Genomic DNA, 17847 nt, shown 5'->3' on the forward strand with positions numbered 1-17847 from the left:
AAAGTGGTATGTGTTTTATTAATTGTCTTTATTACTACGTGATGAGGAAATGAGCCACCTTGTTCGTAGAGCAGATATTGGGCAACAATACCTCCCTTGATAAGAGTTTTATTTTTCTTGAAGAAAGTTTCAGGTTGTATTGCTGAGAAAGTTTTCAAATGTCACAGTCTTCCTTTTTATTTGATTTGTTGTGGTGTTCCATATTGAACGAGGGCTTCAGGCATGCTAGGCAAGCACTCTACCACTGAACTACACTCTAGCCCCATAGTCTTCCTTTGAAAGGAAGAAGTAGGAGCTAATTAACATGTTTATAGAAGTGATAGGGAAGGGTAAGTTCAGTTTCAACTTCAGGGTGTATGCAGACAGAACCTTCCATAATGTTACTTATAATATATTTCTCTAATATTCATTGAGTACCACCATGATGATACATTTGTGCTTAGCATGTTAGAATGAATGGCTGGCTTGCACAGGACATTCAGGGGACTCTAGGCTTGGTTGAGCCTTGCTGCAGAGAAATGAGAAGGAGAGTGATGGAGCTTATGGGGATGATCTTGAGATAGCCCAGAGTAGATCTGAAGGTAGACTACAAAAACCAAAACAAGTTTTTATTATGGGAAATTTCAAACATGCATGAAGTAGGCCAAACAGTATTTGAACTCTGTGTATACAACCTCAGTTTCAAAAATTATCAACACCTGAACAGTCTTTTATCTCTACTTGCATTATAATTAATAATCCTTAAAAGCAATTATACACAATACAACAACATGGCTGTGTTCCCAAAACATCCTTTATTTATAAAATAGGCAGCTGCCCTTCATAACCCTGAATTCAAAGACGGATAGTGTTAGGTTGTATGTTTAGATGTGTGGTTCCTGTTCATTTTAGAGGTGACTGAAATAAGGGTTGAGGTTCATTATGGATATCTTTTATTTCAGCAGCATTTATTGAAAGTCCACGGAATTACTCTGGCATCTCTGTCAGAAATCGGTTGCCTGGGATCCAAGGTGGCAGAGTAGAGGAGATCCTGTTTCTGGCTGCTCTGTGCCTGAATCAGAGAAAGCTATCAGGTGGCTTCTCCTGCTCAGGCGGGGTCTTGCCCTGAGGGAACACAACATCTCAGTGCATGTGACAGGACTCCATCCAACAGATTTTCGCAGAATCCACCAGAGCTGCGAACACCAAGCAGAACTCAGAGCCTCCTTGTTCAGGTGAGACTCCAAAGCCCACAGTTTGAGCACAGGCGTGACTCTCAAGGGGGGAGCAGAGACACCAACTCAGCACCTCATTGGGGTGGCAGAACTCCTGAGGACGCTCTGCTCCCACGCAGGTCCCCAGACCACATTCTAGGCAGAGCACGAGGACATCCCAGCTCCCACCACTTCACCAGACACCCCGACTGGGAAAAGGACTGTCTCCACCTTTCTCACCATCTTTGGTGGGTGTGGTTACCAGCCAGATCTGTGACTGCACAGGTACCTGGGTTCCAAATCCCCTCCCCCAGCTGTGATAACTCTGTATAGACACTATCAGCACAAAATCAGCTCTCAGTTGAACAAGAGCGTGGTGCCACCAGGACGTTGCCCACCTGGTGCGATCCTAAGGTGGAGGGCCTGAGGTCCCCCAGCTGAGACCTGATAAGCAAGAGAGGGGAGGGGGCTAACACCCAGGAGCAACTCAGAGAGACCAAGATTAGGGAAGCCCAGACAAGAGAGGGAGAGCTTCAGTCTTCTCACACTGGTTACCTACACCACCCTGAGGGCAGAGAACCAAGCTTGGAATAGACAATTCCACCTACTAAAAGTATGTTAGAAATGCAAAATAATAGCTTTTTGTAATATATAGAAAATTTCAAAGTCTAAAAATTATTCCAAGTACAATATCATGTGGTGTATGTTTTTGTCATTTTACCTTCTTACACACGAACATTTCTGCTGTTAGGACCCTGCTCCCTTGGAACATTTCAGCAATCACTAATGGCAAAAGCAGCTACCACCCATAAGTTCAGAAGATGGAAATTTCCTGGAAGATGTAGAATCTGTGAACGCATTGTCATATTTCGAGGTTTTAAATGCGAAGAGGTAAGATCTTTTTGGAATCACAATTTTTTTCTTTTGCTATATACTTTTTTGTTATGATTTTACTTATTTGGAGATGTGTGTGTCCACACACAAACACACATATGAATATGTTGTCAGGGTCTTGCACATGCCATATTTTTAGAGAGACAGAAAGAAGAAAGAGAGAAAGAGAGAGAGAGAGACAGAGAGAGAGAAATTTTAATATTTATTTTTCAGTTTTCTGTGGACACAACATCTTTTTTTTAATTTTATGTAGTGCTGAGGATCGAACCCATCACCCTGCGCACACCAGGCAAGCGCATTACCGCTTGAGCCACATCCCCAGCCCATCCACCCTTTCTTAAAATTGTGTTTTGAAATGGGTTCTTGCTAGATTGGTCTGGCCTTCAACTTGTGAAATTCCTGTTTCAACTCTCAAGTAGCTGGAATCATGGGCATATGCCATCACACCTGGCTTGCCAATACATTTTTAATAAAGTCCCACAGTTTATTTCTGTAGTTTTCTACTTTGTTTTGCTGTTAAATGCAATTCACAAACCACAAGTAGTACTTTTAAACTTATTTTTGTCGTTATTAGTCTGCCTATAATTTCCTAGTTGTGAATAATTTTAAGGTGAGTCAATAAGTTTTCAAATATCATTTTCTTGTAGTGTCTTATTGTCTGCCATAAAAAATGCATGGCAAACTTAACCATCGTTTGCGGACATCAGAAACTGCAGGGGAAAATGCATTTATTTGGAGAAGAATTGTCCTGTGTTGCCAAAAAGGAGCCAGATGGCATTCCTTTCATCATCAAAATGTGTACTTTAGAAATTGAAAAGACTGCCTTGTGTTTACAAGTATGTTGTTTACTCCTAAAACTCTAAAAACATAAATGCCTTTGTGATTTGTTTTAATGAAAAAGAGACTTTCAGAAAATCAGCACTCTCCATTTGTAATAACTAAATTTATTCACATTTATTTGGAAAAGGTTAATTTATTTAACTTCAACTTGTAATTTTTAAATACTAATAAAAATTGAAGTAGATACATCAACTCTGTCTACATGTCTGCATTTAGCCCTTTGTACTAAAGTAAAATATTGCATTCTGTTTTTCTTTTCTCTTTAAGGGAATTTACCGAGTCAGTGGCAGCAAGGCAAAAATCGCAATTCTGTGTCAAGCTCTGGAAACCGGAAGGCATTTAGTAGATCTGTCCCAATTTTCGTCACATGACATCTGTGAAGTGTTAAAATATTACATTCAAAAGGTTAAAGTTTTATTCTAAACCTACCATCAAATGCAAACAGCAAAAATATTTTATATTTCATATTTTTCATTGGTATAGACTATGGCATCACCCCCCTCATTATTCTAAGATTTTATAATGATGTACTTTGATGTGGATATATTTCTATCTATTATTCTGGCCACTCCATGAGCTCTGTCAGTTGTGAGCGCTTTAGTTCTTGGAACTTTTCTTGATTTTTATTGCCATTCTCCCACCCACCATCTGTCTTCGTAATTTGCACTTGAAGCTCCTGTTTGGAGATGTGTGTGTGTGCACATACACAAACACGTATATAAATATTTATAAATTTGTTATTTGCACACATGGGGATTAAAAATTCAGGGTCTTGCAATTGCTTGGCAAGCATACATGTTCTCCAATTCCCTTACCGTTTCTTTATTGCTCTTTTTTTCTTCAAAAACTTTCTAAGACAGTTCCTTGTCTTTTTCTTCCTCAATAAGTAAATTATTCCATTTCTGAGATCATGTTTTAATATTCAAGAAGCCTGATTTTCTATTCTTTTGATAACATTTTTTAAATGATTATATGATGCTCTTTTATTGTGGATATTCATAGATTTTTCTCATTAAGGGTTCTTTTCTCTATTTGGCCTCTAACCTCTGTAGAAATACAATGTGAGCCTCATATATAACATTAAATTTTCTATAGCAACATAAAAATTAAAAATAAAGTGAAGTGAATTTTACTATATCATTGAACATTTTGAATATCTAGTTTTTCAAATTATGAGGTATTTTGTTTATTTATTTATTTGCATTGCAGCTCTTCTTCTTTGAAATCTGGTGTCTATTTTTCATTTAGTGCACATCTCAATTTAGATCAGCTACATTTCCAGTGCTCTTTCTCCATATCTGACTAGTTGACAGCATATCGATAGCATCATTTTACACCTTCAATTTGTTCTTTTTCTACTCATTTTGATTTTTGTCTTTCATGGTGCCTAGATATATTAGAGTTTGGACTTGAAATCACTTTGGAAGCACTTGAACACATCAAGGCTTTTTTAAAACTTTGAACTTTACTATAAAGTGGTCTAGATGGACTGTTTGGTATGTGCCTAGTTACATGTCTAGTTCCCTTTTCTGGGACTGGTGTGATCTTCTTGGGAAGGCATTTTTTTTAATTGTAGATGTACACGATACTTTTAATTAATTAATTTATTTTTATGTGGGGCTGAGGATCAAACCTAGTGCCTCACACATGCCAGATGAGTGCACTACCATGAGCCATAGCTCCAGTCCCCTAGGAAAGGTTTTGTTTTTTCCTTGCCTAGAGATACAGTACCAATACTGTGGGAGCCAGGGTTACTAAGACTGTAGGATCTGTGCTTTCAGTGTGTATATAGCCAACATATCCCCATTGGAAGACAGTTACCTCTCTGTTCCTTATGTTTGGCAATGCCTCGATTCAGAGAGCCTCTGTATCCCATTGCCCAGAGAAAAAATTTTTAGAGCTTTAGGAAGGAGATTGCCCTAGTACATAAAGTGGAGATAGGATTCTATAGAGAGCTAAGCTTTCTCAGCTGGCCCACCTGCAACCTAACCCAAGATCAGAGGACCTGGTAATGATTGTCCATGTCCCTTTAGGATTCTGAAAAACATGTTGAGTGACAAAGGGTCAGTTCTCTTGGAAATGCTGCATCAGGACTTATTCATCTGCTCTTCTACTTGTGAATTGTTGCTTTTTGTTTTCTCTATTTTCCTAGTCCTTATGAGCCTACTGTAGTTAAGTGGAATTGCAGGAGGGAAAGAAATTAAGTATACATTGCTTGATCTACAAAGTTAGCCCAGGAAACCATTGATAACCCTTTAATCACATTCTACAGACCCCTCAACTGAGAAATGAAGGTGGATACCTTTGAATGACTGGAAGTCTCATAATGTGTCATCCTTAATCTTGTTTAGTCAGTTAGGGAGAGGAGATGAATTGGGTCTAATACAATAAACTTGCATTCTGTTGAGGAATTTTGTATGTCTAAGACTTTCATTTGGAAAGTGTGCTCAATTCTTGCAATAGTGTTAGAGAGTAGCCTTTATCTGACTCATTGACCTAAAGCTCCAAGAGGTGAAGTGACTTGCTTCAGATCCCAGAGTGGTGAAGATAGAAACTGATCACAGGGCAACACCTTCACTCCCCACAGATATTATAGGACATCAGGTAGCTAACAGTTCACTGAATTTTCTATTGTAGATCAGTAGAAACATTGACATTCATTATGGCAGTGGATATTTGTTGTAAGAACTTCTTTTTTTGATCTATTCATGGCAAATCAGCCTGTTTTAAAGTTTCATGAGATGTTGACAGTATGTTTTTGTAGGTCATGTTATCTTGTGCTAATCTTCATTCTTCCCAAGTAAAATCTATGCTCTTTAGCACTTTGATATTTTTACCCCTTACTCATAAAATCCATGGGTTTCTGATTCATTTTATAGATTTTGTTCACGATTCTATGTTTGTTCCAGTAAAACAGCTGAAGATTATGCTATTTGGGGGGCAGATGTGAATATAATGTGTTTAGGATAGAGATGAAGAGTTTTAAAATCCCATGATGAAGCTTAAAGCTTAAACTTCATTGAAAGTTTAGAATTTCACTCATTATCTATTAATTTGTTATTAACATAAATATAATTTATAGTCAAGATTTTGATTTGCTTTCTAAGTCACTACTCTACCAAACATATATTTTTTATTTTATGGGCAGGGATGAAGCTCAGTACTAGAGTGCTTGCATAGCATGCTTGAGGTCCTAGGTTCAATCTCCAGTACTGAAAAAGATATCAATAAATACAGATTGACTTTAGATTTTGTTAATCTAAAGGGACATAAAATTAATTGAGTAACTCTCACTTATACTTGACTTTAACAAAGAAAACAGGCAGAAGATTTTTTCAAAATATTTATTTTTTGGTTGTAGAGGGATGCAATACCTTTATTTTATTTATTAATTTTTATGTGGTGCAGAGGATCAAACCCAGGTCCCCGCATGTGCTAGGCAAACACTCTACCTCTGAGCCACAACCTCAGCCCAAAGGTATTTTTAATATAATTTTCTTTCTTTAGCTACCAGAGCCATTGGTTTTATTCCAATGGTACCATGAATTTATGGAGCTTGCAAATATCATCCAACATTTTAACCAAGAGCAGGACACCAAAAGGGACAACTCTGAAGACAACACATCTCCAAATATGTGTATGAAAATCAACCAAATTATTCTCAAAACCAAGGACCTTCTAAGAAAATTGCCACCGTCCAATTTTAACACTCTACGTTACCTTATCATCCATCTTAAGAGGTAAGAATTTTTATACCATCTTAGCCATTTTTAATTGAACAGGGTAATACTATTCAGTACATTTATATTGTTGTGTTATGATTTTCAAAATGATTTTTAGGATGTTCTTATTATGTGTTGAGAGAGGGATACATTGATTATATGTTCATGCAGCAAACATGGTTCCCTCAGATGCTTCCTGTGTGCCAGGCTCTGGCTGGTGAAACTAGGATGGAAACATAGGTTTTCTGCTATTTGTGGGCTTATCCTCTTGGGGTACAGATCTGTATATAACCACAGTTCACCATCCTCCTTTTTCTGGTAGCTGTGCACAGCTTGTAGGTATGCAGAGGAAGTTTTGGGGATAGAGACAGAGCAGAAGAGGCAAATGCCCTTGAGTTCAACTTTAAGAACTGTGGGATGATTTGGTAGAGAATGTGCAGAAGAGCATACGAGGAGAGAGAAACAGACATTGAGACACAAGAAAGCATTTTGCATTTGAAAAATCTGATTTCATTAGGCTACAATATAGCAAGCAGTAGCAGGAACTGTGCTCTCCTTCCTAGAGACTTGATAAAAAATCTTACGGACCTGGCAGATGAGTTGACCATGTAGTTTCTATACCCACTAAAGAACTTGGAATCAGGAATTTCACATATTCAGATTTGCCTGCTACACCTTTCTCACAGCAATTAAGATCTCCTTTTTTAATTTTTTTAAATTTATTTTCTGTGGCTGGAATTGTAGCTCAGCAGTAGAGCATGTGCAAGGTCCTGGGTTCGAACAGCAGCCCCACATACAAATAAATAAATTAAATAAAAATTTAAAAAAATTTATTAGTTCAAATCAGTTATAAATGACAGCAGAATGCTTTTCAATCCATTGTACACAAATGGAGCGCAAATTTTCATTTCTCTGTACATGATGTAGAGTCATACCACATGTGCCATCATACATGAACTTAGGGTAATGATGTTCGTCTCATTCCACCATCATTCACAACCCATACCCCTCCTTTTCCTTCCCTCTCTTGAGCCCAATTAATGTTCCTCCACCACCAGAGACCCATTTATGAATCAATATTTATTTATCAGAGAGAATCTTGGCCTTTGATTTTGGGGGATTGACTTACTTCATGATATTCATGTACTCCTTCCATTTACCTGTAAATGCCATTATTTTATTCTCTTGTAAAGCTAATAGTCCATTGTGTATATATACCACAGTTTTTTTAAAAACTCTTCATATCTTGAAGGGCTTCAAATTATTCCATGAAATAGAAAAGGAGGAAGCTCTTCCAAACTCATTCTGTGAATCTAGTATCACCCTGATAACCAAACCAGCCAGAGACACATCAAGGAAAGAAAATTTGAGACCCATATCCCCGAAGAACATAGATGCAAAAATTCTCAATAAAATTCTGGCAAATCACATACAAAAACATATGAAAAAAAACAATGCTCCAGGATCAAGTTGTGTACTCCAGGGGTGCAAGATGGGTTCGACAAACAGAAATCAATAAATTTAATTCATCACATCAATAAACTTAAAGAGAAGAATCCTATGATTACATCAATTGATGGAGAGAAAGCATTTGACAAAATACAGTACCTTTTCATGTTCAAAACATTAGAAAAACTAGGGGTAGTAGGAATATACCTCAACATAGTAAGAGCTCTCTCTGCTAAACCTAAGGCTAACATCATTCTAAATGAAGAAAAATTGGAAGTATTCCATCTAAAAATTGTTCAACATAATCCTTGCCACTTTAGCCAGAGCAATTAGATGAAAGAAATTCAAGGGAATACAAATAGGAAAAGAAGAACTCAAATTATCATTCTTTGCCAACAAAATAATTTTACACTTGGAGGATCCAAAAAACTCCACCAGAAAACTTAGAATAATAAATGAATTTGGCAAAGTAGAAGGATACAAAATTAATACCCATAAATCAAATGCATTTCTATACATCAGTGATGAATCCTCTGAAAAACAAATAGCAAAACTACCCCATTCACTATATATATAAAAAGCTGTGATATATTACCCCTAGATGAATCTAGTATCATCCTGATAGCTAAACCAGGCAGAGACAGATTTCCTTAGATAGTCATAGAAATAACAAGCTGAGAGTGTTTGAAGTAAAACCAGAACATTGATAGTGGCAATGGAACAGAGAGATGTTCAGGAGAGAGAATCATTTAAGCTAGAAAACTAGCTGTGGGCAGCTGGGAGTGTGGCTAGTGAGAGAACACTTGCCTAGCACATGGGAGACACTGGGTTTGATACTCAGCACTGCATAAAAATAAATAAATAAAATAAAGGTATTGTGTCCATCTCTACATAAAAATTATTTTTTTAAAAAAGAAAACTAACTGGCAGTGACAGAGAAATTGACAGTGATGTTTCTGATTCCAGTATAAGAAACGGGGAATATATCCCACATACAAAGATGGTTAAATTTTTAGAGGTGTTTTTCTTCTTTCTGCTACTGAGTTCAGTAGTTCCTTCGACTTACATGCATTTTATCCTAAAATAGTACTCTGAAACTCAGTTTGGTGTGTGGTAAGTATCATAATGAAACAAAGGATTCTTTCCCTAGACGCACCAACCTTGACCCTTGACAAACGTTTTGTAGTCTTCTATAGCCCGAGTTTTCTCCACCCTTCTCAAGTCATAGGAAACTACCATTAAGGACATCTATTAGGCAAATCTCATACACTTTATGTGTTCTTCCTTTCAGGGTTGTAGACCACTCCGAAGAAAACCTGATGAACTCAAAAAACTTGGGGGTGGTATTTGGACCCTGTGTGATGAGGCCCAGGCCTACAACCACTCCTGGTACCATCTCCTCCTCTATTGCTGCATATGCCAATCAGGCCCTGTTAGTAGAGTTTCTAATTACCAATGCACAGATGATCTTCGATGGGTCCTTAGAGCCACAAAATATTTCATCCAGTACTGATGTTGTTGCACCTTGTGTGGATAAAAGCCCTCCTTCCAAACAGGTAATATCAACAGAACATTCCACAAAGTCACAATATTTTTCTACAAAGCAAGTGAGTTTTGACCATTACAGAATTGGATTAAATATGTGATGTATATGTTAACAAGTTAATAGTCTTTGAACTGTTTGTTTTTGAGATGTGTTTTGCATTTAGTTTAAAATTTTTCTTGTATCAATAGGATATCCACACTGCAGATACTGAAATTAACAATTATGAATTGGCTACATCATTTGAGGAATCAGAATGCAAGCAAAATGCATTGGAAAAATGGGATGCATGTCTCATTGGTGAGTGGTCATGTACCATATATCTTTGCATATTTCAAACTTTGCCAAGAAGTCGTGATGAAAAACCAAGGTGAGGGTTGGACTTGTAGCTCAGTGGTAAAACGCTTGCCTTGGCATGTGTGAGGCCATGAGTTGGATCCTCAGTACCATATAAAACAAATAAATAAAGATAAAATATTGTGTCCATCTACAATACTCATCCTTTAAAAAAAACAAGGTGTATTAATTTGAGGTAAGTTCAAACTTCAAGGTTTTATTAGTTAAGTTTTCTAGCCATGGAGAAAGTTTAATGAATGTCATTTAAATGAATATCATCCTTTGTTTCTTTCTTGTAAAAAGATATCTTGAAATTCATAAATTATTTTTGTTCTCTTTCTGAGATTTGTTTTCACCTTTACTTCTTTGTCATCAATTAAAGTCAAAACAGAAAAAAGCTGGACTCCTGAAACTCAAAAAAATAGACTCCTAAAGTTTTTTGATGTCCCTTTACCTGTGGCCTAACTTTAGCACATTAAGCACACATGTCTTCCATTTTCTCGGCTCCAGTCTTTTTGTTCACTGTTTATTGATTGCTTTATTTCAGTGAATGGTTTCTGGTAAGGGGGTTGAAAACCTTTCATTCATTACTGCTTTAGTAGATCTAAATCCGAATTTTTTAATATATAGCCATAAATGTTAAATTTGATATATAAAATTAATGAAATATCAATGAGTGTAGCCTGAGAAAGTCTGAAAACAAAGACAGTCCATTACCTCTCTGCAAAGAAAAGCACTGGACTCACTGATTCCATTTATATGATTTGATCTTATTAGCACTTCTGTGCTATGATCCTTGGCCTCCTGTAAGCCATAGCTAACAGTCTGAGGAAGGTAAATAATGCCAAGGGTCATGTCCCTAAATTATTGTTGATTCAGGGTTTGAACCTCATCCTCTCTCATTCATAAATGTAACCTTGTTTCGCTGTCCAATGAAATTGGATTCCCAGGTAGGTATAGTAATAACAATAAATAATTTTAAAATATTTGACATTTTCATTACATACCAGGTAATTCTGAGCCTTTTCTTTAGAAGATCATTAACACCACATGCCAACATATCTCCACATAGGAGTTGTCTTGACAGAAGAAGGCAAGTAGGGCTAGTGCACTAGGCTTGCCCAGGGCAGAAATGGAGCTGGAGCTGAGCCAGCACCCAGGCAGCTAGAAGTGGTGCTAGAAGTTCTGCAGGACTGTATTAGTGGATCAGCTGAAAGAGCATCCAAGTCCTCTCTGGTGTGTTGCCCTCAGTATGGACAGAATGTAGCTGGAAAGCAGATTAAGTGACAGGCAAAGTCCTTGGGATTCAGGACATGGCGTTTGTTGGTGTGCAGAATAGTGTTACTCTTCTAGAGTTACCATTGTCTGCCTGTTGAAATCAGGAAAGGCTTAACACAGAAAATATTCATTCATGGGTAGTATATTAAAACAAGTTACTACAGGAAGTGTTTTTTAAAATTTATTTTCTTTATGACTATTTGTTTTATTAAGATAAATCTTAAAAAGTAATGCTTTAATTAAAAATGTGCCTTTAATATTGTATGGATTTTTAATTCCTCTGCATAGATGACTGAGAAACTAATGTTGGAAAAAATATGTAAGACTCTGTTGTTTGAGAGAATGCCCATTCACAAATAACCACACTTCCTTATTAACCAAGCTTCTTGAAGTTAAAAACAATCTCTTCTTTTCCAGGTTACAAAGAACTTGAATCATCATCACAAAAGATGGACAATATGTGTAAAACCATGAAACCACTTAGTCTGAAATCTGATGTGACAACAAATGATATACAGAGGCCTATGCCAAGCCCCAAGATCAGATGTTGCTGTTTGCCTGTAGATAGGTTCCATCTTGCAAGCTCCCCTAATGAGAAAAACAGCAGAAATGTGGGAATTGTCAATTCAGACAAGTTTGGCCAGAATCTTACCTTTGAAGGTCTTAATAGAAAAGATACCCCTACTAGTTTGGGCTCCCAAATTAATGGTTTTGATCAGCAGATTCCACAAAAAACTCAGGGACAACAATGTGAACCAAAGAACTTAACTGGCACGAGTGCAGTGATTGTGCCAAGTGTACTCCAGAAAAAAGCGACAATGAGCATTAAGGTTAGTGGTGACCATTCCAACGGTGCCACACAGCCCAACACGCCAGCCAGTGCAGCAAGAGAGGCACCAGTGAGACTGTCCTCTCATTCTCACAGTCTTGCTCCTGCAAGAGCACCCAGAATACTGCAGCCCCATCTTGGGACAACATTTTACAAACCACCCACCCCGACCAGCAAAGTCAGGGGGACTGAGGAGAGACCAGCTTCACCTTCAGCAGCAGTGCCTCCTAGCACAGCTCTTCCTCCCCTGAGTCATGTGGAGAAATCTGTCCCAGAGGCAGACAGCACATCCGCTTATGCTTTGAAGCCAGCTGCTGAGCCTAAAGAGAACTCTGAGGAGATCGGCCTACCTGACATGAATCCAATGTGCCAGGGACTCAGGCTCAAACAAATGGAAGAGTTACAAGACCTTGAATTTGAAATGCCACAGTTTGTGTAGTTGTCAAAATTCAGTTTTTCTTTTTCTTGTTTCATTTTTATGCATTTTGTTTATTTTATGATAGAATATTGTAACAGAACCTCTTTTGTATAGGATTGCCAAAGTGTCTATTTTGCCTTTTGGCCTTGTATTGTCTTTGCTAGTCATATAGAATGGTAGTGTTTTAGTCATATAGAATGAGAGTGCTCACTGGTATTGTCTTTAAATTCTGTGTTTTTGAAGTTATGCATAAAATAAGTATTATAATTTTAAATTTAAAATAATTTTCTCTATAAAATGTTTCATGTAAATGCATCTTTAATGTATAATATTGTTCTCAACAAATAGGGGCAGTAGGGAAAAATGAGCTTTATTTTGGAGCAAACCTTGTGCTGATTCATAAAATGCTTCTGAATGCAAGTGCCTGAAAAATCTTGATTGGGTATGAATATATTTTTTTCCCACATAATGTTCTAGTGCATCTTTGAACACTTGTGTTGTTATAGCATGTATGGAAGCATTGGCAATTTACTTAACTTTGTTAATATTTACATAGTGGCGTAAAAGCTTGCGAATCTGTGTTTACTAGCATTCTACTTGTTAATTTTTACATATGGTAATTAACAAAATTGTAGAAAGAAAATGCAATTCAATACTAAAAAGTTTGAGACGTTGGCAGAGACAACACAGACAGACAGAGTTGAGGCAACTTGAGCGTAAGAGACCTGTAACCTTTCTGCGCTCAGCTGTGGCCTGTTGCTCGATTGCCTGCGACTTCTGGCTTTCTGCTGAGGAGAGCAAGTGGCCAACAGCTAGGGCAAGATGAAGCTCTCTCTGGTGGCCGCAGTTCTGCTGCTGCTCTGTGCAGCACGGCTGAGGAGGAAGACAAGAAAAGGACATGGGTACCCTGGTCGGCATCAACCTGGGGACCACTTACTCGTGCATCGGGGTATTCAAGAATGGCCACTGGAGATCATCTCCAAGAATCAGGGCAACCACATCAGGCCATCTTATGTGGCCTTCACCCCTGAAGAAGAACGTCTGATCCGCGATACAGTCAAGAAGCAGCTCATCTCCAACCCTGAGAACATGGTCTTCGATGCCCAGTGGCTCATTGGCAGTACTGGGAATGACCCTTCTGTGCAGCAAAAGATCAAGTTCTTGCCTTTCAAAGTGTTTGAAGAGAAACCTAAACCATACATTCAGGTTGATATTGGAGGTGGGCAAACTAAGACCTTTGCTCCAGAAGAAATTCTGCCATGATTTTCCCTAAAATGAAAGAGACTGCAGAGGCTTATTTGGGAAAGAAGTTTACCCATGCAGTGTTACTATACCAGTCCATTTTAATGATGCCAGTGGCAAGCAACCAAAGATGCTGGAACTCTTGCTGGCCTGAATGTTATGAGGATCATCAATGAGCCTACAGCAGCTGCTATTGCTTATGGCCTGGATAACAGGGAGGTAGAGAAGAACATCCTGGTGTTTGATCTGGGTGGTGGAACCTTCTATGTGTCTCTTCTCCCCATTGACAATTTGATGTCTTCAAATTCATGGCCACCAATAGAGATACTCATCCGGGTGGAGAAGACTTTGACCAGCGTGTTATGGAACATTTCATCGGGCTGTTCAAAAAGAAGACTGGCAAATATGTTAGGAAAGAAAACAGAGCTGTGCAGAAACTCCAGCATGAAGTGGAAAAGGCCACGTGCGCCCTGTCTGCTCAACATTAAGCAAGAATGAATATTGAGTCCTTCTATGAAGGAGAAGACTTTTCTGAAACCCTGACTTAGGTAAAATTTGAAGAGAAAACATGGACCTGTTCTGGTCTACCATGAAGCCTGTTCAGAAAGTACTGGAGGATTCTGACCTGAAGAAGTCTGATATTGATGAGATTGTTCTTCTTGTTGGCTCTACTCAAATTCCAAAGATCAACAACTTGTTAAGAGTTCTTCAATGGCAAGGATCCATCCTGTGGCATAAACCCAGAGGAGGCTGTTGCATATGGTGACACTGTCCAGGCTGGTGTACTCTCTGATGATCAAGATACTGGTGACCTAGTACTGCTTGATGTATGCCCCTGACACTTGGTACTGAAACTGTGGGAGGAGTCATGACCAAACTGATACCAAGAAACACTGTGGTACCCACCTAGAGTCTCAGATCTTTTCTACAGCTTCTCATAATCAACCTACTGTTCCAATCAAGGTCTATGAAGGTAAAGGACCCTGAAAAAATACAACCACCTTCTGGGTACATTTGATCTCACTGGAATTCCTCCTGTGGGGTCCCCCAGATTGAAGTCACTTTTGAGATACATGTGAATGTTATTCTTTGGGCGACAGCTGAAGATAAAGGTACAGAGAACAAAAATAAGATTACAATTACCAATGACCAAAATTGCCTGACACCTGAAGAAATTGAAAAGATGGTTAATGATGGTGAGAAGTTTGCTGAGGAAGACAAAAGACTCAAGGAGTGCATTGATACTAGGAATGAGCTGGAAAGCTATGCCTACTCTCTAAAGTATGAGACTGGAGATAAAGAAAAGTTGGGAAGCAAACTTTCCTCTGAAGATAAGGAGACCATGGAAAAAGCTGTAGAGGAAAAGATTGAATGGCTGGAAACCACCAAGAAGCTGACATTAAAGACTTCAAAACTAAAAAGAAGGAACTAGAAGAAATTGTTCAGCCAATTATCAGCAAACTCAATGAAAGTGGAGGCCCTCCCGCAACTGGTTAAGAGGATACGCAGAAAGAGACGAGTTGAAGACACTGATCTGCTAGTGCTGTAATGTTGTAAATCCTAGACTCAGAACTTTCCTTAGGAGAAAACTGAGAGAACTTAAGTCTCCAATGTAATTGGAATCTTCACCTCAAAGTGGAGTTGAAAATGCTATAGCCCGAGTGGCTGTTTACTGCTTTCCATTGGAAGTTGCTCACATGTTTTGGGGAAGAGAGAGAGAGGAGGAATTGGCTATCTTAAAAAACTGGATATAAAAATGTGGGTCAGGATGTGTGTTCACCTCATAAATGTTCTATTTAATGATTGGGTCATGCAAATCTGGTGTAGGAACTTTTTTCTACCATAAGTGACACCAATAAATGTTTGTTATTTAAAAAAAAAATACTAAAAGTTTGGAACTGTCATAAAATAAAAATTTGTACAGATAAAGCTAAGGGATAAAACACTATCAGAAGCATTAAAACCATCTAAAGCCAAATAACTAAACTATATAATTTAAATTATAATACATTTATATATTATATATTATATACTACATATTATAGATTTACATATATCTATATGATATATTATAAGTTGTTAATTTATAATTATACTATAATCCTTATGTTTTATATATTATATAAATATAAATTATACTAATATAATAATTGAATTATTATCATATTAATAATAGAAATTATATTATTATATAATTACATTACAATGAATGCAATATAATATAAATTAATATAAATCTAAATATATTATATGATATATAATAAATGTTATATATAATAAAATAATATTTATATATTAAGTTTATATATTATTTTATTATGTGTTTATAATACATATGTATTTCATACATTATATATAATTTATATTAAATAAAACAATATGAATCATAAACATTTTGATATGTAATATATATAATTTATATAATATTTATTTATCTATTTATATATTAATATATATAATTTATATATAAATATATAAGTATGTTATGTAAATATATTATATAAATTATATATAATATATTATTATTAATATATAATACGTTTATATATTAATATACATAAAATATGTATAATTTATATATTTTTATTTTATTAAATATGATAAAATAAATGTATTATATATAATATAATATAAATTAGAATGTTATATAATTATATTGTTTTTAATTTGTATTATATATGTATTATATATTTATATAATATATTTATATAATATTATAATTTAAATTATATACATAAAGTATATTTTATTTGACTTTAGATGATTTTAATACATTTGATAGTTTTTAACCTCTTAACTTTATCTGTATAAATTTTTATTTTATGACATTTTTAACCTTTTATTTATTTTTTAAAATGGTCTTTAAAAATGCTTGCTTCAGATATTTTTAATTTCAATGCATTTTCTCTTGACATTATGAGCGTTTGGTTAAACGCTTTGGATGTATGCCTCTAATCCCAATAGCTTGGGAGGCTTAGACAGGTGTATCTCAAGTAGAAAGCCAGCCTTACCAATGGCAAAACTCTTAGCAACCATTTCTTTAAATAAAATTCAGAATAACACCGGGGATGCGGCTCAATAGTTGAGTGTCCCTTAGTTCAATTTCCAGTACCCCCCCAAAAAAATCCTTTTGTATGAAATGTTTAGACTAATAAATCACGTTGCATACTTTCTCTACCTGGACTATCAACCAGTGAAAACGTATATGTCATTAGAATTGAGCAATAATTTATTTAAGTTCATTTTGAGAGTACAGTAAGTCACATTGTTTGCAATTTGAGAGATGTAGATGACTGAATGTGTTTCACTTATAAGATACCCAGTTTTTAGAAACTAGTCCATTTCTGTTATTTTTGGGGTTTCATCATCTTGCCTAAAATATGATGTAAAAGGGACAAAAATAAAATAGCCTTCTTTGGTATGTGTGAACTATATTGTGAGTCAATCTTTTTGTATGATCATATTATACATGATAAAAATTATATGTACAGGTTTATACACACATTATTATATTTAAATTATTTCAAGTACAGTAAGTTATTGTGGCTTCTCTGAAATTGTTGCCTCTTGGAGTATGATACTTTAAGATTATTAACTATTGACCCAGTGGTCAACACATGGGCTCATCACTTGACTATGGTATGAAATGGGTTTTAGGGCATGTTGTCTTCTAGTTCTCCATAACATTAAGGACTAAGTAGAAATGAACAAATGGCCTTTTTAATGGTAAAGACATTTTGTAGCCTTCCTTATACAAAGTACAAGAATAAAATTGGTTTGAAAACTTAAAAATAAAATCAGATTTAACATTTATTGAGCTTTCTTTGTTTATTTACACTTTACCGAGTTGAAATTTCACAGCAACCTCTAATGGGTAAATAAGCATTTTATAATTCCTGTGTTACAGATGAGGAAACTGAGGCTTAGCTAAGTGACATGCTTTTAGTTTTCAGAGATGCAGCAAGCAGAATTGAATCTCAAATACAGGGTTGTGAAATTTTGATTAGTGCTTCTTTTTTTGGGTACCAGAGAGCCACATCCACAACCCTATTTTGTTTTTTATTTAGAGCAGGGTCTCACTGAATTTTTTAGCACCTTGCTTT

At 36.3% G+C, this 17847-nt stretch overlaps 1 protein-coding gene, 1 long non-coding RNA gene and 1 pseudogene across 2 annotated transcripts; all 3 read left to right on the top strand.

Moving 5' to 3' along the window:
- Nucleotides 1–1104: 1104 nt before the first annotated feature.
- On the top strand, nt 1105–3490 carry LOC144368405 (uncharacterized). Its single transcript, XR_013428168.1, has 3 exons — nt 1105–1214; nt 1945–2084; nt 3195–3490. It is a non-coding gene; the product is annotated as an uncharacterized LOC144368405 (long non-coding RNA).
- A 6508-nt stretch (nt 3491–9998) lies between these two features.
- LOC101970328 (rho GTPase-activating protein 29) lies at nt 9999–13163 on the top strand. Its single transcript, XM_021721389.3, has 2 exons — nt 9999–10011; nt 11673–13163. The coding sequence occupies exons 1-2, from the start codon at nt 9999–10001 to the stop codon at nt 12521–12523; spliced, it is 864 nt and encodes a 287-aa protein (XP_021577064.3). The 3' UTR covers nt 12524–13163.
- LOC144368724 (endoplasmic reticulum chaperone BiP pseudogene) lies at nt 12700–15626 on the top strand (annotated as a pseudogene).
- Nucleotides 15627–17847: the final 2221 nt, after the last annotated feature.

The sequence above is a fragment of the Ictidomys tridecemlineatus genome, chromosome 11 (assembly GCF_052094955.1).
Source record: "Ictidomys tridecemlineatus isolate mIctTri1 chromosome 11, mIctTri1.hap1, whole genome shotgun sequence".
Classification (NCBI taxonomy): Eukaryota; Metazoa; Chordata; class Mammalia; order Rodentia; family Sciuridae; genus Ictidomys; species Ictidomys tridecemlineatus.